Source organism: Gadus chalcogrammus, chromosome 9, assembly GCF_026213295.1.
Source record: "Gadus chalcogrammus isolate NIFS_2021 chromosome 9, NIFS_Gcha_1.0, whole genome shotgun sequence".
Lineage (NCBI taxonomy): Eukaryota > Metazoa > Chordata > Actinopteri > Gadiformes > Gadidae > Gadus > Gadus chalcogrammus.
The window spans coordinates 987,049-1,010,366 of record NC_079420.1 but is presented as its reverse complement, the minus strand read 5'-3'; the positions used below and the strand labels follow the sequence as shown (position 1 = coordinate 1,010,366).

General features: G+C 47.1%; 2 protein-coding genes across 2 annotated transcripts; one reads left to right on the top strand and one right to left on the bottom strand.

The window, feature by feature from the left end:
- The first annotated feature begins 4,816 nt into the window (after nucleotides 1–4,816).
- Nucleotides 4,817–9,554, top strand: prrt4a (proline rich transmembrane protein 4a). The gene is made up of 3 exons (XM_056598688.1): nucleotides 4,817–5,162; nucleotides 5,361–5,657; nucleotides 7,433–9,554. Exons 1-3 carry the CDS (start codon nucleotides 4,817–4,819, stop codon nucleotides 9,538–9,540), a joined length of 2,751 nt encoding a protein of 916 aa, XP_056454663.1. The 3' UTR covers nucleotides 9,541–9,554.
- Nucleotides 9,555–10,432: 878 nt separating this feature from the next.
- impdh1a (IMP (inosine 5'-monophosphate) dehydrogenase 1a) lies at nucleotides 10,433–22,892 on the bottom strand. Its single transcript, XM_056599499.1, is given in 19 exon segments — nucleotides 10,433–11,703; nucleotides 12,182–12,276; nucleotides 12,698–12,714; nucleotides 13,370–13,453; nucleotides 14,121–14,264; nucleotides 15,418–15,562; nucleotides 16,070–16,213; nucleotides 16,716–16,811; nucleotides 16,990–17,080; nucleotides 18,327–18,526; nucleotides 18,714–18,804; nucleotides 18,900–18,936; nucleotides 19,142–19,220; nucleotides 19,223–19,430; nucleotides 19,676–19,750; nucleotides 19,984–20,085; nucleotides 21,634–21,682; nucleotides 22,192–22,290; nucleotides 22,654–22,892. Coding segments are annotated over 19 exon segments (2,013 nt in total). The 3' UTR covers nucleotides 10,433–11,685.
- Nucleotides 22,893–23,318: the final 426 nt, after the last annotated feature.

Sequence of the window (23,318 nt, the reverse complement as noted above, 5' to 3'; positions counted from 1 at the left end):
TGGCTCTCTTGCGCACATGAGTTATAAATTGCCTATAGCTAACCAACGCGGACTGCGAGCCAAGGGTTGTATTTATATCGATGTTTGTAAATGACCAGCAGAGGGAGCCACATTTCAACTCTACACACAACCCCCACCCCCACATACACACACACAAAAGCGAACACACACACGCACACACACATACACACAAGCACATACACACAAGCACACAAACACAAGCACCCCCCCCACACACACACACACACACAAAAGCACACAAACACAACCACCCCCCCCCCCACACACACACACACACACAAACACACACACACACACACACACAAGCACCCCCCCCCCCCCCCACACACACACACACACACACACAAGCACACACACACACACACATGCACACAAACACAAGCACCCCCCCCCACACATACAAACACACACACGCACACACACACACACACACACACACACACGCACACTGGCACACGTTGCCTCTGTAGATAACCACGCAGGGACCAGCTGATTGTATCTCGTTAACCAAAGCCAACAGCAGCCAGCTACCGGTGTCTACTCGTGGTCAGGGGGTGTGAGGCGGCAGTAATGTGGCCGTGCTGTGCAGCCCGCTGAGATCATGTGTTTGGCCTGTCATTGTTATATTTCAGTCCCTTTACTTCCAGCTGGGTTGGTTCCTTCCTGTCATTGGGCGTCGTTGTTAAACCAACCGTTAGTTCATCTCCTGTCATCGCCGTGATCAACTGATCCGATGAATGACGTAAAAGGGCCAACCTTCCTCATCCTCCTCCCCCCTCACCTTCATCAGGGCTGATGTGATTGGACAACGTTCAGACGCTGGTTTACCTCCTCAGCAGGTATCCAGTGTTTAAAGCTGGGATGAGCATAAGAGGCGGTTTGTGATCAAAAGTCGTTTAATACATTTGTTGTCACACATATGATAAAGCCATTGAACAGATATAGGTATATCAGTAAATCTAGAATTATTATCAGCTTTATCAAAAGACTGGTCATTCAAGAGGTATCATTGGCAGCAACAAGGCCCCAATGGGGCTGCAATAACACATACCACCTTGAGTATACCTCGCCTGGCGATCTGTAAAGATATCAGTGATCTGCTGCTATTGGCTCGGGGCCAGGGTCTCAAAAGGATCCGTGCGGCGTGTGCAAACCTTTTTATGTTTGAATACCTTTTACGTTTGAAATGCTTGTAACGTTAAACAAGTATTTCTGCATAATCGGTACAATATTGCCATTGGAAGAGTCTGTTTAATCCCTGATGTTGAGTGTGCATTGAACATCTTCTTAACTCTTTCCTCTTGATTTGCAATAAGCACTTCCTTATAGAGAAATTCAGGATTTCTGACAGGCACCACTCTTGGATCATGGAGGAACTATTTAACTAACTATCTAACCTAATCATGGAGAGGAACACTTCCTGAGCGAGGGCTGGATCCTCTTACTCCCCCAGGCTGACTGAACAACCCATAGGTCTCTGAGATATCAATGCACTATCCAGAACAGGATGTTCAAGTCCGAATATCATTTAAAATCTATTTCAGCAAACGTCAACATTTCAATTAAAAGTCAAAAGTCGAAATGTTCAAATTCTACCTCAGGCCTCCCTGCTGCAGTTGCGTTGACTCAATTGAAATTAGAGAATAGATTATAATGTTTTTGCACTTTAATGAGCATCAGCGGGTTTTGTTTTTAAATTAACTGCAGCAGGGATCCCAGAGCACTAATACCAGGTGTGGGACATCAATCTCCAGTTTCTCGACACCTCCATCCTGTACCGACTCACCTGTGGACCTAGTAGTTATCACACCTCATTCTACAGCGGAGATCTGTAAAGCTTTGGAAGCTATTGATCCACAAAAAGTAATCTGGACCAAACAACCTTCATCCTTATCTTCAAAGTCTTGCTGCTGATGGTATTGCTAAGCCTATTCCTCATATTTTTAATCACAGCGTCCAGACTAATACCATTCGCAAAATCTGGAATCTGCCTTGTTCTTCCTCTATTGAAGGATGGAGGCCCAAAGGTATTGGACATCTCTAATGGAGTATATTCTACCCTCTGTGTCATTTATATGTATATATATATACATACAGCTAAAGTGCATCTTTATGCAGTTGATACAATAGTCTACTGAGTCTCCTCTTTCCGGAGTCAGGGTGGTGCAGAGCACCAGAGTCAGGGTGGTGCAGAGCACCGGAGTCAGGGTGGTGCAGAGCACCGGAGTCAGGGTGGTGCAGAGCACCGGAGTCAGGGTGGTGCAGAGCACCGGAGTCAGGGTGGTGCAGAGCACCGGAGTCAGGGTGGTGCAGAGCACCGGAGTCAGGGTGGTGCAGAGCACCGGAGTCAGGGTGGTGCAGAGCACCAGAGTCAGGGTGGTGCAGAGCACCAGACTCCTCCACCCTCTGCCTCCTCCTGTTCCACAGTTCTCTCTACTGTGTATCCAACTCATTATCCCACTCATACACATCCCTCTAGGATCTGGTTTCCTGGTCTCCCTTGTAAAAACGGACTTCCTGGTTAAATAAATGGCAAATGAAATTAGGAGATTATTTTAAATCTTTTGAAAAGGATTCCTTATATCCTCAAAATCGTCCCCCACGACATCTGTTCTGAGTCTTTACGCTGGCTGCTGAGGTATGTGGAGCAGTGACTATTTTTGAAACATCCGTGAATCTAATTAGTCCATTAAGTTGCTGGATGTTCCCCCTCAGAGAAAAGGAGCCTATGTGAAGTGATAACATTAACGCCACAACGACTGAGAGAGGAGGGTGGGCGACTGTGTCGACAGCCTGGAAAAACTTCACTACAGCAATGTTCAAGATAACAAAGTGGCAAGCTTAAATATAGAGAACGGGTAAAAACACTACTACAAACATTCCCAAAGCCATCTCAAAATGATCCGCCTGGGTTAAAAATGGGTCACCAGCTCCTTGCTAAAGGAGCAGCTAACCCCATCACCACGGGTAGATGGTTTGCCTCAGATGGCTCCCGGTATAGGCTAAGCCCGTGCATAACCATTACTCATTGGCTGAAAGCATTTACTTTAATAAGTAAGAAAAAGAGGAATCAATGCAACATCAATTGTTATTTCAGTCCTGTTCATCAAGTTGGACCACTCTACTAAAGTCTTTATCTTTTTGACATGCCGTGGTTCACCAATATTTCGCTAATGATATGTAGGCCTATACATGAACGCATATAACCTTTTAAAAAAATACATTTCTGATTAGCTGAAAACGTGCATGCATGTAAGGACAGTACTTCCCGTTCATTAAATCTGTGTGAGAGAAAGGCAATAGTCATTGTGGATGTAGAGCAGAGGCCCAACCACTGTAAATCACATCCAACATCCAATATTGATCTTGTATAGTGGCTGGAGCAAAGTACTGGCTGCCTTCTGGGAACGGGACCGGCATGGTGCTGTTGATGGGTTTCTTTATTATTTTCTTCTCTGTAGTGGTGGGGTTTCTGTGTCCGGCCCCGAGTGGATTCAGACTACACTGCATTTCCTCAGAGAGAGAGAGAGAGAGAGAGAGAGAGAGAGAGAGAGAGAGAGAGAGAGAGAGAGAGAGAGAGAGAGAGAGAGAGAGAGAGAGAGAGAGAGAGAGAGAGAGAGAGAGAAAAAAAGATAGAGTTTGTATATGTTTGTGTGTGCTTGTTTGTGTTTGTGTGTGTGTCTGTGTGTGTGTGTGTGTGTGTGTGTGTGTGTGTGTGTGTGTGTGTGTGTGTGTGTGTGTGTGTGTGTGTGTGTGTGTGTGTGTGTGTGTGGTGTGTGTGTGTGTGTGTGTGTGTGTGTAAACTAGAGCATGAAGAGTGCCCCCTCAACCAGGTGTCTCTCCTGCACCAGTGGACAGCAGCAGTAGCCGGCTGACGGACGTCTATCTGTGAAGTGAGGGGCCGAGGGACAGAGGGGGGAGGGAGAGGGGGGGGGGTCGACAGAGGCAGGGAAGGGGGTGTGGCTAGGTTGGTCCAATGGATCTGATGGAGGGGAGAGAGAGGCAGTGCACAGTGGTTGTGAACAGACCCAGATAGCTACGCAGAGAGAGAGAGAGAGAGAGAGAGAGAGAGAGAGAGAGAGAGAGAGAGAGAGAGAGAGAGAGAGAGAGAGAGAGAGAGAGAGAGAGAGAGAGGGGGCTAAGAAGGCTTGCTTGAAACTATGTGTTGTACACACAGAGAGAGATAGACTGCAGCAATGAGCTATTCATAAGGTAAGAGAGCATCCTCTTTACAGGAAATCACACTGGGAGACATTATGAACACACACTGAATGCAAAGGAATCAGAGGCTGTTTTAGTAGGCGATGTGTGTGTGTGTGTGTGTGTGTGTGTGTGTGTGTGTGTGTGTGTGTGTGTGTGTGTGTGTGTGTGTGTGTGTGTGTGTGTGTGTGTGTGTGTGTGTGTGTGTGTGTGTGTGTGTGTGTGTGTGTAAGTGTGTGTGTGTGTGTGTGTGTGTGTGTGTGTGTGTGTGTGTGTGGTGTGTTTTTGTGTGTAAAATGCTAATTATTCATAAGTGATGAAAATCGTCTAGAGATTTTCAAAATGTTGAATGCATGTCTACCGAAAGGCTTTGAACTTAATGATTTTGAATATAAATGGATAGCTTTGTGTGACAACACAGACTGAATATTAATATATATATATGTACAAGTGGTATTTATGTCAGCTACCATGTGTCCTGACCACAGGTGTGTGAAGCAACATCACTGGCGACTTTGAGGTCACTGATTAGTTCACGATGTGATCGGAAGAGTGCCTTCAAACGCCACAGACGACATGTGACTTTCCCCGAAGCATGTTCCACACTTCCACCATGCTTCGGTTGGGTGCTACTCTCTACCTTCTCCTATCCCTCAATGCGGTTCCATCGACGGCGGAAGACCTCCAGGAAACGCGAGAGACGGCGGATACAGGGTCTCCCCGACACCTCTCATCCACGTCCACACATCCAGAGCCTGGCCTTCCCGCTGACGCCCGGCCAGACCCTGTGTTCCTAACCTCTGGAGAGATTGACCCGGTCCACCCCTTGGTGGTGCACCTCCCTCGGCATTCGATGCCCTCCGAGGACGCCGACGGACATGCAGCGTTTGGGGAATACGAGGACACGCACGACAGCGCTGAGGGGATTTCTCCCTCAAACAGTGACTTGATGCCTCCAGAGAGACGTGATAAAGAGGTTGCGTCTTCCAGGGAGGAAGAGGAGGAGGAGGAGGAGGAGGAGGAGGAGGAGGAGGAGGAGGAGGAGGAGGAGGAGGAGGAGGAGGTGGAGGAGGATGGGCTGAAAGGGATCGGCGGCGGGGAGCGAGGAGCAGAGTCTACCCAGGGGCCGACACCCCAAGGTGGGCTGGAGGAGGCCAGTGGCGGGGGGGCTGAAGACAATGAGCCCCCTGCTAGGCCCCACGAGAGCACCGAGGTCCAGCCGCTGTGGTCCGTTCCTCGGCCCGGCTCAGGGACGACACACACCTCAGCCGTGGACCTGGCCCCTGCGACGCAGGACAGAGGGAGAGTGGACCAGTCGGTCTCTGCACAGGACGGGCCCGTGGACAGCCAGAAGACCGAGCCAACGACCAATGAGGACGGTTTAACAGGATGCCCGTTAGATAGAGGGAACAACAGCAGGCCACAGAAGGTGGAAGGTAAGATCCTCAAGTAGACAATATTGAACGGGGTATTAAGACTACATTCCATCTCCAGATCAACCGTTTCTGATCTTAAATTCCTTTACATTCTGTTCTGCTGGTTGGACAGCTATTAATATGGCATTTGAGGTTGATAGAGCCATCACAACCTACTTTACATATGGCTGAAAGCTCAAAAGACTGCCCATGAATTAACCACTGCAGTGTATTCTGCAGGCAACGCAGTCGTGTTCAGTGTTTATTATGCATCCAGTGTGTACGTGCTTTTCATTGGTTTACTCAAGCACTGTAAAATCTCACTCTCTTGCATCTCTGTCTACCCCATTTTATCTCTTACATTCTGAACTGTATCAGGCGATCCTACAATTTAATGTATTTAAAGTATGGCAAAAACACATAAATGGACACAAATTATATGGACAAACTCGTGGAAACTGAATGTCTCTCATTGAGTTTCAAGCTCCCACTGGTCACCTACCTATCCGTCAAATTGTCAAATTATAGGTGGGGTAGATCCAGTCGACCCAGATTTAGTAGGCCAAGACCCAAAACAAGTAGAGTCATTTAAGAATAGCTCCTCAAACAATCCCAAGCTCCAGGGAATGTCTTTCAAACATAAAGTTTTAAGTAGGCATGCAACCCCATATTTTGATGATCTGATATGTCATGCAAAAAAACAACTGTATTATGACAAAGAGGTTGGTTGTTGACATGCAAACATTGGAGGTTGAAGTAACTGGAAAATATGACAGTTGCATTATTTATTGGTTTAACAAGCAACAAAAATGTTTATTTTAAGTATTTTTATTCTTTTAATACTTTACACAGGACCATTGCATGATTCTAAAAAGATTACCAAATGAGAGCAACAATGAGGTCAATTTTTTACCTTATCACCAAATACTCTCTACCTCTCTCTCTCTCTCTCTCTCTCTCTCTCTCTCTCTCTCTCTCTCTCTCTCTCTCTCTCTCTCTCTCTCTCCCTCCCTCTCTCTCTCTCTCTCTCTCTCTCTCTCTCTCTCTCCCTCTCTCTCTCTCTCTCTCTCTCTCTCTCTCCCTCTCTCCCTCCCTCTCCCTCTCCCTCTCTCTCTGTCTCTGTCTCTCTCTCTCTCTCTCTCTCTCTCTCTCTCTCTCTCTCTCTCCCTCCTCTCTCTCTCCTCTCTCTCTCTCTCTCTCTCTCTCTCCCTCTCTCTCTCTCTCTCTCTCTCTCTCTCTCTCTCTCTCTCTCTCTCCCTCCCTCTCTCCCTCTCCCTCTCTCTCTCTCTCTCTCTCTCTCTCTCTCCTCTCTCTCTCTCTCTCTCTCTCTCTCTCTCTCTCTCTCTCTCTCTCTCTCTCTCCCTCTCTCTCTCTCTGTGTGTGTGCGTATGTCAGCCACACACACATCCCCCAGCCACCACTCATGCACTCGGCTCTTTTCCTGTGTGACCTAGTTAAGGTCTCCCCGTGTTAGTCCCGGTCTATTTTATTATGGATTAACTCAGTGAAAACACTGCATATCCCTTCTGGTTTTACTTTGAGGCTCGTTAAAGCCATGGCATTCTTCTTCTTCTTCTTCCTCATTTTATATTCTTTAATGTCTTTATTTTATTATTCGTTAAGATTGTGAAATTGTACATCCCAACAACTCAAGTCCCAGAACCTATTCCGTACTTAACTGTATGTGTTTGCCAGTGCAATTTTTTTTACAATCAATCTTAATCAAGACAATCTACCAATCTAATCAAATAAAGCAAAAGAAGCCATTGTTAACATGTTATCTGATGCGTTGGCAGATTCCCTTGATGAAGACCAGGACTCGGACATCAGTGCTACACTGCCTCATCCAGATTGTAACAGTGACCCTACAGATGAGTCAATGCCAGAAACCAGAAACCAATCCTGCACTCCTGTTTACCCAGAAGACTTCAAATCGGACAAATCCCCGAATCCCTTTCATTTTCCTAGCCCGCCGTTTCTCATCCCTCTGTACTCTGATTGGAATTCTGCCATGGCTACGTGGGGCGTGGCTTGGGAAGCACACATCTACGGTGTGGGATCAATCTTCGCCATGTCCGGCTTCATATCCGTCGTGTGTTTGTTGGGTTTACCCCTGCGTTGTCCCATGGGAAGCCCCTATTTCACTTTGCTGCATCTGCTCCTCCTGGCATTCGGAGGGATCCGGGCTTTCTCTCTGCTCTACGACGCCTACAGTCACCAGGAGCGCCTCCCTCCCCTGGCCTCCCTCCTCCTCTCTGAGCTCTCCTTCCCCTGCCTGGCCTCAGCCTTCTCCCTGGCCTTCATCCTCCTCTCCCTGCGCTCGCGCATGCACTCGTCTCTCCGTCGATCTCTCAGCCCCGTCTCCTGCCCGCTCTCCCCCTCGCCCTGCCTGCTCCTGTGTCTGTCCTTCTTCCATGGGATGGTCTCGCTGGGCTGTGTGGGTCTCCTCCAGCTCCTTCCCTCCTTCCCTGCCCTGCTCCTCCTACCCCGAGGCCTGTTCGTGTGCCTCTCTGTCCTGCTCCCGTTCTCCTACCTCATCTTCTACTGCTTGGCCCGAGCCCAAACCAAACACATCTTCCGACTGGGTGACAACGCAGAGGGAGGGGGTTCCCCGGAGGTCCTGCGGCCTACAAAGTGCCCGTTTGCTGAGGTGGAAGACTGGGCCAGGGCGGCTGGTGTCGGCATAGCGGCGTCACTGTGTCTGCTGGCTTGCGGAGGTCTTCAGCTCTATGGCCTCCTGCACTACCTGGGCCTGGGAGGAGTGGGCTCCTATGTCTTCGAGGCCTGGCCCTGGTGGAGCTACCAGCTGAGCTGCCGGCTGTGTGAGGTGGCCGTGTGTCTGGGCCTGGCTCTCATCGGTGCATACCCGCTGTTCTGTGGCACCCGCTCTCCCGTCAAGTCGAAGGCTCCACTTCGGCCGGGATCGTGGTCCCAGCTGCCGAGCGACTCCCCTTCAGGCGGCCCAGCCGTCCTGGCGTCTCTGGGAGAAGGCAAGTCCGTCGCCCTCTCCCCTCACTTCCTCTGGTCCCAGGGTACGCAGGAAAAGCTAGTGGTGTGTGAGATTACCTCCAATGGGCAGTCCGAGGCCCTGCCACTCTGCCCACTCGTGGACCCTTTAAGTAGAATCAGCACCTTGGAATCTACATCTGTGCTGCCGCGACCTGCAGCCCCGTCACCCCCACGCAGAACACAAGCTGCCGATTACAAGTTGTCCTCCCTGGATAGTCTCGGCCTGGACGCTGACTCTACGGGGGACCTGCGTCCTCCTTCTCCCATAGACTTGTCTCGCAGCATTGACCAGGCCTTATTCAGCGACGCCCTGTTCTCCCGCAGTATATTTGGACCTCCAAGGCTACCCAATGCCTCCTCCAGCCTGTCCTTAAACTCTCCTGTTAAACCACCGCTAGGCTACAGCTATGAAGACAGTGGCCTTTACCGTACAACTTCCTGTGGTGACGCGGATCACGAGAGTCCTCTATCTAAGTCGCAGCTACCTGACACTCCGTCGCATCAAAACATGCCCTCAACATTGCCGGAGCCATTGAATCGGACGGGAAGTACCCCTGGTGCTTTCGACCAGGCTTCCATAGGGGGTTCGTCCCAGGGTCTGTGCAGCGACCCCGGGAAAACCAGGAAGACGCGGGCCTATCCCTGGGCTAACAGAGGCCACAGCTTCGCCCATGGCACCCTCCCCAGGGCCATCCCCCAGCTGCACTATCACAGGCGGTACCGGACGCTGAGCCTGGCCTCCCAGGGCAGCTGTGGATCCGGCCGTCTGTTAGGGACTGAGCACCTCAGCAAGAGCCAACAGCTGGAGCGAGATCTGGAAGTACAGGCGGAATTTGTCCATGTCTGCAGACAGATTGATTCTCAGAGTGTGTGCAGCGACACCATTGAACTGTGAAGGTCAGCTTTAGGTGACTACAGCCAGGAGGTTCAATCCTGCAATTCAAGAGCTAAGATCCTGCAGGTTTTAAGTGCAGTCCTAAACAGAATCATTTGCCAACCCCTACACTGGGTTCATTAAGGTTTTACCTCAGATCTGAAGGGGGCTAATCAAGACTATTGGAGGACCACCAATTAATTCTGTTATAGGATTTGGCTGGAGGGATACATTTTGAATAGTGAACTTATTGAATTAATATGAAAAAAGTTTTAGTTTGGTCTAATGGTCAAAATGTTTAGTTTATTGACAAAGCCTACTGAAACTTATTCGTCATGTGCTGTCATTGTAATTTAGAATTAATATATTCAAGTTGTTCTGTTTGAACTTCTCCTGCACCTTTTTTTTCATTAAATGATTGACAGCTTCAGAAACAAATGTTACAAACCCTGACATTCTTATGCTAGTAATGTTAGCATAATAATAGAAAACTCTTATGTATTCCCTTAAGTGGATAACATGAGAGCATATTGACAGTTCCATAAAGGCGCGTTCACACCAAAAGCGGTGTCTACTAGCTTAACTAGGAGACACAAGGTTGCTTGCCTGTGCAACAAACTTTTGTACAACAAACAACAAAAGTGAAATTCACTGGGAAAGAATTGCCTTTACCTTATATGAATTCATGCCGCGCCTTCGCTCTTGTTGGGAATGCACGGTTAGACTTCAGATTTTTTTTTTACAAAAATATCTCAATTTAACAGTTCTGATGCTTTCATAGAGTTAGATATAATTTCCGTAATTTCAAAGCCTTCAATGAATAATTAACTAATTCATGAATACTTAATTCACATGCCTTGTTTATTTGCACATTTACATATAAGATACCAAGATATGAAGTTATTGGCTTGCTTATTAGCTGTATTTCCATTTTTTTTTAAATCACAAAACAAAATCACGTTTTTCAAACACTATACTGTATAAATATAAATATTGCACTTTAAGAAACATTAAGCGCAATTTCTCATTTTATCTTCCACAACAGTTCACGTACCCAGAAATGTAGCAATGTTGCCCTCTGCTGGTAGGACTCCTCGCAGTATACAATGGTGTTAAGCACGTTGGTTACATAACCACGATTTGAATGTATTTGTGAATGATAAAACACTTAGAAAATAATAAAATATGTTGAAGTCTTTATTTTTGTACATTCAGCAATTGATACAGCTAAATATTGCCAATATATGAGAATTCAGAGCGAGGCAAAATACAGTAATATAGTATAATATTTTGATCTAAAAGTATACATGTAAGTTATTATTAGGAATGATGTGCTTTATGAAAATAGATACAGTATATAACATTTTTATAATTAACATAATTATAATAGATATTCTCTAACAATGAACAATCAATTATGCAGTATGATCAGTATAAACACTGTATTTTTCTCTGGGGGAACTGCTGAGGCTATAACTGAATGAATGGAGCTACAGCTCTAGCTGAGTGTGAGCCCTGGGTTTTGTATTTGGATATGTTACAGTACTTATAAGGCGCTCAGGGTACATATAGATGTATATCTGCTAGCTTTATGCTATCATGTTTCTACTAGAATATTATATATTTTTTACTTCTTCTCTAATGTAGCATGTATACAAAAAAAGGCTACTAGCATACACACCATAACAAACACCACAGAAAGCCAAACCTTCTTTCAGAAGTAACTGTGTTACTGTGTACACATTCGCTGTAAACGTACACATAATTCCATTAACTTGTATTTATGGCTCTGAACCAATAGCCAATATCACGTTTTCCCACAGAGATACCTTGCAGCACATAGCTTGCGGGCTAACAGATATGTAAGCATCACAATATATTTCAATATTTCCGTTTGTTAAAATCATCAGCAATGTATCAGTGTGTACCAATAAACAATGTATATATATATATCCTGCACGCACAAATTCTCTCTATAAAATAACTACTCACCCTGAGAGCCCCCTCATACTGTAAGTCTCAACAGAGAAGCGTGGCAGCTGTCTGTAAGCTCTGTCTCTCTTCTAAAGCCACTTGTGTGCTGCTTCACGGGCAGAGGAGGATCAGCGGAGGGGAAGCAGCTCAAAGCCACGCTGCCCCTAGCTTCTCTGCTGAGCCTTCCGCTCATTACATAACCTCCGACCCCTAAAGAAAAAGCCAGATGACGATGAGCATACGTTTGATGCTTTACATACTGTCATTTTGATCTCATCTCATGTTTAATCTATGGTGTTGTGTTGTCCCGATTAGAAGGAATGAGCGGTATGAAAATAAGTCAAGTGGAGAGACAGCGAGTCAGAGAAAGAGAGTGCGAGAGAGTGTGAGAGAGAGAGGGAGAGAGTGTGAGGGGGGTGCAAGCGACAGACAGACAGAGAGAGAGACAGACAGATAGAGAGCGAGCAAGTGAGAGACAGAGAAAGTAACAGACAGAGAGAGACAGAGAGAGTGAGTGACAGAGAGCATGAGAGAGAGGGAGAAAGAGAGACAGAGTCAGAGACAGAGTGAAAGAGAGAGAGAGAGCACGAGAGAAAGAGAGCTAGAGACAGTGAGAGACAGAGACAAAGACAGAGAGACCCACACACACATGGAGAAGAGGAAGTGGGCCGCATGGTCACATGCGTACGCTGAACCTTCTGGGGGGGTTGGAGGTCGGGATTCCCGCCGCAGGACGGCCACATATTCCCTCTCCTTGGCCATCAGTAAAGCCGCTTCTCGTAACTAGGAACAGAAACACAGAGGAGCCTTACTCACTGTCAGAGGAAACAAACAACTCCAACAACGACGGACAGACAACAGACGGATGTGTGATAAGAAAGGAGAGCCTTTGTTCTAGCACCAGGTGGGAGCTTAGGTAGCCTTTACAAGCCTTTTGAAAATCGGCCTTATCCTGCCCCTTACTGAAACCACAAGCGGCAGTGTCCACCTAGATGTATGATGGATGGATCAGAAACGCTTGCTATAGTCCACTGGTAAGGCTGGTGGACTGATCTATTCAGCATACATCTAGGTGCACACGCCCACTTGGGATGTCACTAAGGGACAGGGAAGGGCAGATTCTGAAACGGCTTGTCATGGCTGAACACACTCACAGCTGGTGTTGAAACGGCGTCCCTTTAGAGAACAGGATGAACGTACTTACATGGCACAAAAGAATACCTAACATGATAGCATGAAAAAGAGAAGGAAAAAGAAGACTATTTGATGACGAGAAACCATTTTTGTCGAGATTTCACAGAGGACATCACAAACACAGATGCATGATGGGACAAACGGATTGAGGTGGTGAGTAGACTGAAGACAAAGGAAGCATATATCATCTCAAGGCAAACTGCTGCGTGTCATGGGGTATAGTGTATGGTGGAAATAAGTGCATTAGTTGGACAACACTATCAAATGATGAAGCCGTAAATTGGGCTATGACTATGTAAGGCTTTGTGCTAAATCAAACAAAGCGATAATGAAAATTGTCCTCCAAGGTAATTAATGCTGTAATGGCCTGGGATGTGTTTGAACATGGTTCATAATGCGCTACACCTGTGTAAATCTATATGTGCTAACAACAAATACTTTATGTTCTTACTCATGGCTGCACATGTTGATGTGAAAAAGAAAGAAGTAGGCCTACAAAGACTTCATACAGCATTTTAACGACAATTAAAAAAATATTTTATAAGGAACCATTCCATTTTTGATACATTCAACTGAAACCCTTGGCCGTAGCGATCAGGTGTATCTGAGAGCGAGGACTAAGGGCCAGCGGGGGGAGAGGGCTAGGGGTTCAAGGGGAGGAGAGTCAGGGGACCGAACGTACGAGTGCAGGCCGTGGACTCCACCCTCCACCTGGGCGGACATGGTCCTCTTCTCAAACTTGAGTTCCCCGGAGTACATCATAGACCTGAGAGAGAGAGAGAGAGAGAGAGAGACATAGTACATCATAGACCTGAGAGAGAGAGAGAGAGAGAGAGAGACATAGTACATCATAGACCTTCGAGAGAGAGAGCGCTAGTACATCATAGACCTGAGAGAGAGAGAGCGCTAGTACATCATAGACCTGAGAGAGAGAGAGAAAGAGAGAGAGCGCTAGTACATCATAGACCTGAGAGAGAGAGAGAGAGAGAGAGAGAGACATAGTACATCATAGACCTTCGAGAGAGAGAGCGCTAGTACATCATAGACCTGAGAGAGAGTCAGTGAGTGAGTGAGTTAGAGAGTGAGTGAGTGAGAGAGAGAACCACACAAACACACACACAGAACTAGTACATCATAGACCTGAGAGAGGGACACACACACACACACACACACACACACACACACACACACACACACACACACACACACACACACACACACACACACACACACACACACACACACACACACACACACACACACACACACACACACACACACACCTTGTGTCAACAGACACAAACAGACAAACAGCAGTTCAGACGCACACACAGACAGAAAGTTCAGACATACAGACAGACAGACAGTTCAGACATACACACAGACATGGAGACAGGTAGTTCCGACGGTTCACTCCAGCAGGGCACACTCACCGCAGTATGGAGAGACTTTTGGCTCCAATGTCCTGACAGCCATGTTGGATACCAGCGATGAGATAAGGAGCAAACTTGTGGATGGAACCTTTATCCTGCACCGAGCCTGAAACACCCTGGGCCACTTTCACTTTATCACCCTCACTACACACACACACACACACACACACACACACACACACACACACACACACACACACACACACACACACACACACACACACACACACACACACACACACACACACACACACACACACACACACACACAAAATATTTATTCACAAGATGTTTGTATGGAAAGGGAACGTTTATTAAGTGGGAGTTGGATTTTGGATTCTGCCCAAAGGGACTGCTGGTATAGACCAGTCTTTTAATTAATCTATTTTAATACATTGATACAGTAGGGAAAGCTCAAATCAAAATATTTAAAAAAGCATATCACTTCTTTTACCCCTCCTATCACTATTTGCCCATTCAAGTGAAATGTAATAACGTGGAAGAGATGTGAAAGGTCCATCTGACAATGACACAGAGGTCTGGTTCCTTAGGTTTGGTCTTTCCTACCTGCAGTAGCGTTTCTTAGTGGCGGGTGTCTCCTGCCTGAGGTAGCGTTTCTGACTGCCTGGTCTCTTTACCTGAAGTAGCGTTTCTGACTGCCTGGTCTCTTTACCTGAAGTAGCGTTTCTGACTGCCTGGTCTCTTTACCTGAAGTAGCGTTTCTGACTGCCTGGTCTCTTTACCTGAAGTAGCGTTTCTGACTGCCTGGTCTCTTTACCTGAAGTAGCGTTTCTGACTGCCTGGTCTCCTACCTGAAGTAGCGTTTCTGGCTGCCTGGTCTCTTTACCTGAAGTGCCGTTTCTGGCTGACCGGTCTCCTACCTGAAGTAGCGTTTCTGACTGCCTGGTCTCTTTACCTGAAGTAGCGTTTCTGGCTGCCTAGTCTCTTTACCTGAAGTAGCGTTTCTGGCTGCCTGGTCTCTTTACCTGAAGTAGCGTTTCTGACTGCCTGGTCTCTTTACCTGAAGTAGCGTTTCTGACTGCCTGGTCTCTTTACCTGAAGTAGCGTTTCTGGCTGCCTGGTCTCTTTACCTGAAGTAGCGTTTCTGGCTGCCTGGTCTCTTTACCTGAAGTAGCGTTTCTGGCTGCCTGGTCTCCTACCTGAAGTAGCGTTTCTGGCTGCCTGGTCTCCTACCTGAAGTAGCGTTTCTGGCTGCCTGGTCTCTTTACCTGAAGTAGCGTTTCTGGCTGCCTGGTCTCCTACCTGAAGTAGCGTTTCTGGCTGCCTGGTCTCCTACCTGAAGTAGCGTTTCTGGCTGCTGTTATTCTTCTCCATGGCGTCCAGGGAGCCCATGCCACGGTACTTCTTCAGACGCACGCCGTCCGAGAAGAAGTACTCCCCAGGAGCTTCTGTCGTGGCCGCCAGCAGTGAGCCCATCATTACTGTGGGGGGGGGGGGGTCAACATTGTCACTGGGTGAGGCTATTCAATTCAAAGAATCATCCTAAAACACAGCAGGGCTAACACTTATCTTCACTCCATCACTTCAGAACTCTCTACTCTGTGCTCACACATGACCAACAGGGGCTTTGTGAAACCAAGGGTACGCCGATACAAGAAGGATGGCCCAAGCCGTCCTTAGAGGGGCAGTATCGATGAGTTCACCGCCATTAGACCTCGTCTAATGGCGGTGACCACAGGGCCCTAGATTGAGGGAATTATTTGCGACAAATTGGGTGTGGTACCGATGCCTTGATCCATGATAGGAGCAGACCCATCATCAGAGTTGTGAGCGACTGTGTTCGTCCATAACTCTGATAATGGCTCTGCTACCCATCCTTTGATACATTACAGGAGCAGACCCATCATCAGTGCTCGTCGTGCAGCTAAACCTCTATGAGGGGGTCAATCCGGCACCGGGATCAGCTTCAACCAAAGGTTTGTGTTCACCGGTGGAGGCTCCCAGGGCCAGCGCCTTCACCACGTGTCCCACGGTCTGAATGCCTCCGTCGGCGATCACGGGCACGCCGAACCTCCGCGCGTACTCCGCCACCTTGTACACGGACGTGCCCTGAGGCCGGCCGCACGCCATCACTGAGGAACACAAGCGGCCAATCAGCTTCCACCTCTGTTGTGGCTCGATCGCTTCAACAATCACAGCGTTTTCAGGTCTACCTTGTTTCAGCCTTGTTGTATATGGTTGAAAAGTGGCTTTGGTTCATCTTTCTCTGTGTGTGACGGTAAATTCTTTATTAATCCCCGATTGGAAATGTGGGTGTCACAATAGATAGTGTAGGATAGTAGTAGAAATGTAAGGATTGAGATAAGAAAAAAACATTTTTTATGATTACACTACTGGTTAGACCAGTAAAACAAAGCTGCATTTTGTTGTACTGGTTGTCCTTACTTGTGCCATGACAATAAAGTTGAATCTAATCTAATCTAATCCAATCTAATCTAATCTAATAAAACAATAAACATTTAAATAGTAAAAAACTAACACTATATATCTATTTCTTGTATTGTATTCAAGCTGTGACCTAATGAGTTGTCCCCCTGCCCCCCTGCCTCCTGGTCAGAGGGCGTGGTCCCTCACCTTCCTGGGTGATGCAGATGGACCCGCACCCCATCCCCACCCGGAGCGCGTCCACTCCGGCGTCGATCAGGTTCTTCGCCTGGGCCGCCGTCACCACTGAGCACACCCCGGGTACCATGTGGAATCAACGCAGCACTAATGAGCACACCCCGGGTACCATGTGGAATCAACGCAGCACTAATGAGCCCTTACAAGGACGTATAAGTTGTTTTAAGAAGGAGATTAAGACTAAAGAGTACTTGGAGTTCCTAGATTCCTTGGAACCTGAACTTACCGTTTCCGCCCACAACTTGGAGTTCCGGGTATTCCTGTTTGATGTAATTGATCATACTGATCTGGTAAACCGAGTTCCCCTGGGAGGAGTCCTGCAATACGGATACAGCGCGTGAACACATGACGTCACAGAAGATAAAGCTACCATCGCAGAACAATGGATAGCAAGGGGCTATTCGTACAAGTGCACCTATACACTGAGATGATAAACCCAACCGGGACCACAACATGCTACATGCTACAGCCAACAGGACCACAACATGCTACATGCTACAGCCAACAGGACCACAACATGCCAACTACATGCTACAGCCAACAGGCCGACAACATGCTACATGCTACAGCCAACAGGAGTCTGACACGCTACATGCTCCACCCCCCAGGACTATTAATGCTCTACCCACCCCCCAGGACTATATCATGCTACATGCTACACCTACCAGGTCTATATCATGCTACATGCTACACCTACCAGGACTATATCATGCTACATGCTACACCTACCAGGACTATATCATGCTACATGCTACACCTACCAGGAGGACTATATCATGCTACATGCTACACCCACCAGGACTATATCATGCTACTTGCTACACCCACCAGGACTATATCATGCTACATGCTACACCCACCAGGACTATATCATGCTACATGCTACACCCACCAAGTCCATATCATGCTACATGCTACACCCACCAGGACTATATAATTTACATGCTACACCCACCAGGTCTATATCATGCTACATGCTACACCCACCAGGACTATATCATGCTACATGCTACACCCACCAGGACTATATCATGCTACATGCTACACCCACCAGGACTATATCATGCTACATGCTACACCCACCAGGTCTATATCATGCTACATGCTACACCCACCAGGACTATATCATGCTACATGCTACACCCACCAGGACTATATCATGCTACATGCTACACCCACCAGGTCTATATCATGCTACATGCTACACCCACCAGGTCTATATCATGCTACATGCTACACCCACCAGGACTATATCATGCTACATGCTACACCCACCAGGACTATATCATGCTACATGCTACACCCACCAGGACTATATTGTGCTACATGCTACACCCACAAGGTCTATATCATGCTACATGCTACACCCACCAGGTCTATATCATGCTACATGCTACACCCACCAGGACTATATCATGCTACATGCTACACCCACCAGGACTATATCATGCTACATGCTACACCCACCAGGACTATATCATGCTACATGCTACACCCACCAGGACTATATCATGCTACATGCTACACCCACCAAGACTATATCATGCTACATGCTACACCCACCAGGACTATGACATCCACCCCGGCCTGCATGATGAGGTCCAGCCGGTACTTGTCGTCGTCTCTGGTGCCGATAGCGGCCCCGCAGAGCAGCTGCTTGCGGGAGTCTTTGGAGGCCAGCGGGTAGTCCCGGTTCTTCTTCAGGTCAGTGCGAGCGATGATCGCCACCAGCTCGTCACTGTCATTCACGATGGGCAGCTTACCTGGACGCCAACAGGGTGGGGGGGGGGGACAACAACGTGAGAAAGCTAACAGCATTGTCTACATTGAGATAGATTATATATATATATATATATATATATATATATATATATATATATATATATATATATATATATATATATATATATATATTTCTGTTTGGCGAGGTGAGGCGTGGCTGATTCGTACCCTTTTTGCTGCGTTGCAGTATATCGTTGGCCTCTTTTAATGTGACTCCTGCCGGTGCAACGACCAAATCTTCTCTTTTAGTCATCGCCTGGGTAAAACCAAAATGGTAATGATGTGAAACAGTGAATGGAAATAACTACAAAACCATCAACAAACAATATCTAAATAGGTTTAATTTAACGTTTTTAACCTGTAGTATTTATAATGCTGCATCTTTTCATTTCTAAAGTATCAAACTTTAGAAACAACATTTTTATAGAAATTGGAATAGATCTGGAAGCACTGAAAAGACAACAACACTTGTCATGAAGAGCGTGCACACACACACACACACACACACACACACACACACACACACACACACACACACACACACACACACACACACACACACACACACACACACACACACACACACACACACACACACACACACACACACACACACACACACACAGCAGGGACTGTTACACGTGTTGATATGATCACAATTATGCTCAGTCCCCTGACCTCTTCCAGCGGCCGGTCGTGGTCCTTCTCTGACAGGAAGTCGATATCTCTGGAGGTCACGATGCCCACCAGCTTGCTGCCCATCTTCCCCGTCTCTGTGACCGGGATGCCGGAGAATCCGTGGCGCAGTTTTGCCTCAAACACGTCCCCCACCGTGTGTCTGGGACTCATCACCACCGGGTCGGTGATGAAGCCCTGCTCGAATTTCTACACCGGACAAAGAGAGCGGAGGTATACCGATTCATGTTTTATCATTAAAACAACACTTTGGTAAATACTCAAACGCACTTTACATAAGAACAACTAACACACAAGAGTACAAGCAGATATCAAATGAAAAGAACGGATAAAGAAACACTCATTTGTGACAAAATAAAAACAAAGGCGTGGTTGAAGTCATGTGATGGTCCCATTGGTCCACTGTTGTCTTGTTGACGGTCTTTCAGACGTACCTTGACTTTCCGTACTTCGTTGGCCTGGAACTCGGCCGTGCAGTTATGGTGTATTATTCCAATTCCACCCATCAACTGGAATTAATGGGGATACATCACAACGACAAACACATTTACATAAAGATAATGATATCAAGACACTCAAATGTATGATAGCACATCGAGCAATGGATGTAAGATCCATTACCTTTAAAATTGTACACTCTTGTTGCTCTCTGACCGAGATTGAATTAGAATAGTTTATACCCGATAACTTTGTTTCAAAAAGTGACATAATGCCACGTGAGAGAGTGGGCGGGCCTACTCACTGCCATGGCGATGGCCATGGAGGACTCTGTAACGGTGTCCATGGGAGATGAGATGAGGGGAGTCTTCAGCGTTATCTTGCGTGTCAGTGCTGAGGTTAGATCCTGGGGGATCCCGTTAGATTCAAAGAGGAAACGTCAGCGTCATTAGGACCAACTTCCACCGAGCGTCAGCTACCCCCGCTAAGTAATGAACGCGCTGAGCGCGACAAACTGCGGAGCCACGTTTTGTTTTTTTTACCTGTACAGCGTTTCAGAGCATTTTAACTGATGAGGGAATATGTCAGTCATGGTAAGCCTTTTCATTTTGTGAAGGCTTATTCCTCTCTTCCAAGACTAAACAAGTAGGCATACAGCACAGATTTCAAAATGTTTTTTTAACTACCTCATCCTTTTTTCAGAAGATTGTCATAAATCACTTAAATGACTAAATTGCTTAAATTGTAAAATATATCAGCTTATATATAATTAGGCTCACTTATGATGACCACATTCATCACAGTTGCATCATTGGAAAAGTGGCACCATGTCATTAATGTAGATAATGAGACGTAGATAATAAAGCATAAACTACATTTAAACAATGTTTAAGTTTATTAAACGATTTTGGTTGATATGCCTAAACCAAAGACCTAAGGCCATTTAGCATAGTGGCAACACATTACCAATTTCAAAATGTTTGCTTCTCTGCAAATACCAACAAACAAGTAAAGCACAGCAATTTGTATAATTATTTTTTTGCTGTATCATGAATCATCTCATGGCACGTCTTAGCGTCCAGCCTGTTGATGTGAAAGGCTGCTTGTTAGCGTAACGCTAGCTCGCTAAGGGGTGGGCGGCGCAGGTGTGCAGCACGTGATTACCAAGCACCTGCTAACCAGTAATGATCGGCACCCCGGCACGAGACGTCCTTTAATTTCCCAGCAGAATTTACAAAGCCAAGGGACAACAAAGTGCCCTCCCCGTCCGCACGTCAGTAGGAAGCCTTTAGCTCTCACTAGAAGGTGACCAGATTTCTGAAATGACAAACGGGGACGTGTGTAGTTCGGCAGTCCAGATATCAATAAAATATATGGTGTTAGAACTTCTGAAAGGAAATAAAAGGGACCTATTCTTTTCTTGGTCGATGTATTACTGTAGTACAATACTAGGATGTGTTCAAAGTTTGGTACTAGCCAAAAATGTAATAAGGGAATGGGTCTACAGTGTAGTGATTCCCCATTCCCTCTGACCGGTCATGCCTGCTTATGGTTTAAAGGCGATGGAAAGGCCCACTCACAGCGAGGTTAGGGTTAGGGTTAGCACATTAGCTAAACGAGAGACGTATCACTAATAACTGTCTCAAAGGGAGTATTCAGGAGCGAGCGAGAACTTTTGCCATTTACAAATCTACTCATGTATTTTTAGAATCCTATTTTTCGTAAAACGGGGACAGCTGCGGAGACAGTGCTAGCCTGGGACAGGCCGCTGAAAGCGGACACTATCCCCGGAAAGCAGGGACGTTGGGTCAACCTGCCTCATATGGTTGCATTATAGACGTATAATCAAGAAGTTTGTGTGTGTGTCTTCGCATGTGTGTGTGTGTGTGTGTGTGTGTGTGTGTGTGTGTGTGTGTGCGTGTGTGTGTGTGTGACATTGTGTAGATATACTCACCACTTCATCAGAGGTGAAGTCTATGAAACCAGGAAGTATCAGGAAGTCGCTGGGTGAAAGGCAGAGAGCACAGCATTTGAAAAGCAGGATCAACAGTGCTATATTACACAACAGCAGTCCCTTGCTCATTCATGTATATCTAAAAACAACAAGAGTAATAGGGTTTGTATTGTATGTAGGAACACACAACAAGGGCAACAGAAGTGGGCACAATCAAGCTGGTGTCATTAGTGTCCAGTTTTATGACTAAGCTGATGCAAAAGATAATCTTTCAAATGCTGAAATGCACCACACTTATCCACTGCATTAATATACACTCTCCATCTACTCTGCATTGAGCCTCCAGTGAGGACACACACACACACGCACGCACGCACGCACGCGCGTGCGCACACACACACACACACGCATTGGCGTAAACGTTTGCACACATAAACACACACGCACACTAACCCAGACAAACACATAAACACAGTGGGTGTGTGTGTGTGATTGTCTAGAGAGCCTGGTTATGATATGATGGTGGTATAGCTAGTACATGTCTGTGCATTATCTTACTTGTATGTAAGTCCATCGCCGATAGCAAACAGTTGCTGTGCTGTCAGTCCGTCTTCTGGCACGTAGCCAGTGCCTCCACTGATCAAATAGTCGGCCATACTGTACATACACACAAACACACACACACACACATACACACTCAGAGTCAGAGTTTCCAATTCCCAAATTGTGGAGACTGTTTGCATGGAACATACTTCCAGACATGTCCTGCCATAGGGCGGGTAAGAGGATTTGATTACATCATTGTTGGGGAGGCAGAGGTGGGAGATAACAGGGCTTTTAAAAGCCCACAACGAACGTCAGCACAAAGTTAAAACATCCCCAGCCTCCTGATGGGACATCAACAGCCTGCCGTCGGCCTATTTCATTACAAAGAGCCATTAGCTGAAGGATTGGCGGCTGCTGCTCGGCTCTGAAGCCACGCGGTCCGACGGAGGTCCGGCAGATCAGGCCCAGACTGACCTCTCGGGTTCGTATCCGGCCTGGATCCGAGTGGCGCTGTACCGCTGCGCCGCGGTCTCGTGGCCGATGCTGTGGGGGCTGGTGTGGGTGTACGGGCCGTAGGGGGGGGCCTGCTGCTCCCCGTCCCGGGGAGAGAGGCGGGGTCTGGCCGGCTCGGTGTCCCCCACGATCCGACGGTAGTCGATCTGGTAGTTGTCCCGTTCCCCGTCCCATGTGCGGTCATAGCAATGACCTTCCATCTCTGGGAAATCCAGGGTTATGACCTCACCACGTCGCTGCTGCCCCCCCGCCCACCCGGCTTGCTGTCTGCGTCTCCCGCCCCCCCCCCCCTCTACCTTCTCTCTCTCTCTCTCTCTCTCTCTCTCTCTCTCTCTCTCTCTCTCTCTCTCTCTCTCTCTCCCTCTCTCTTTTGTTCTCTGTTCCAAAAAAAGATACCAGAACTAGAAAGGCCTACTCAAAACACCCAAACCAAAGCACGTCTCCTTCTGACTTGGGGAACAATAAACACACACACACAAAAGCAAACACTCACACCAAAGCACAGGTGTACAAAGACACACACTCGCACACACACACAGCACAAGCAGTTGCTACTTTCACACTCACAGACAGCAACAGGGACTCACGGTCACCTGATGGCTTTTAATGAATTCTAGCATCACAGA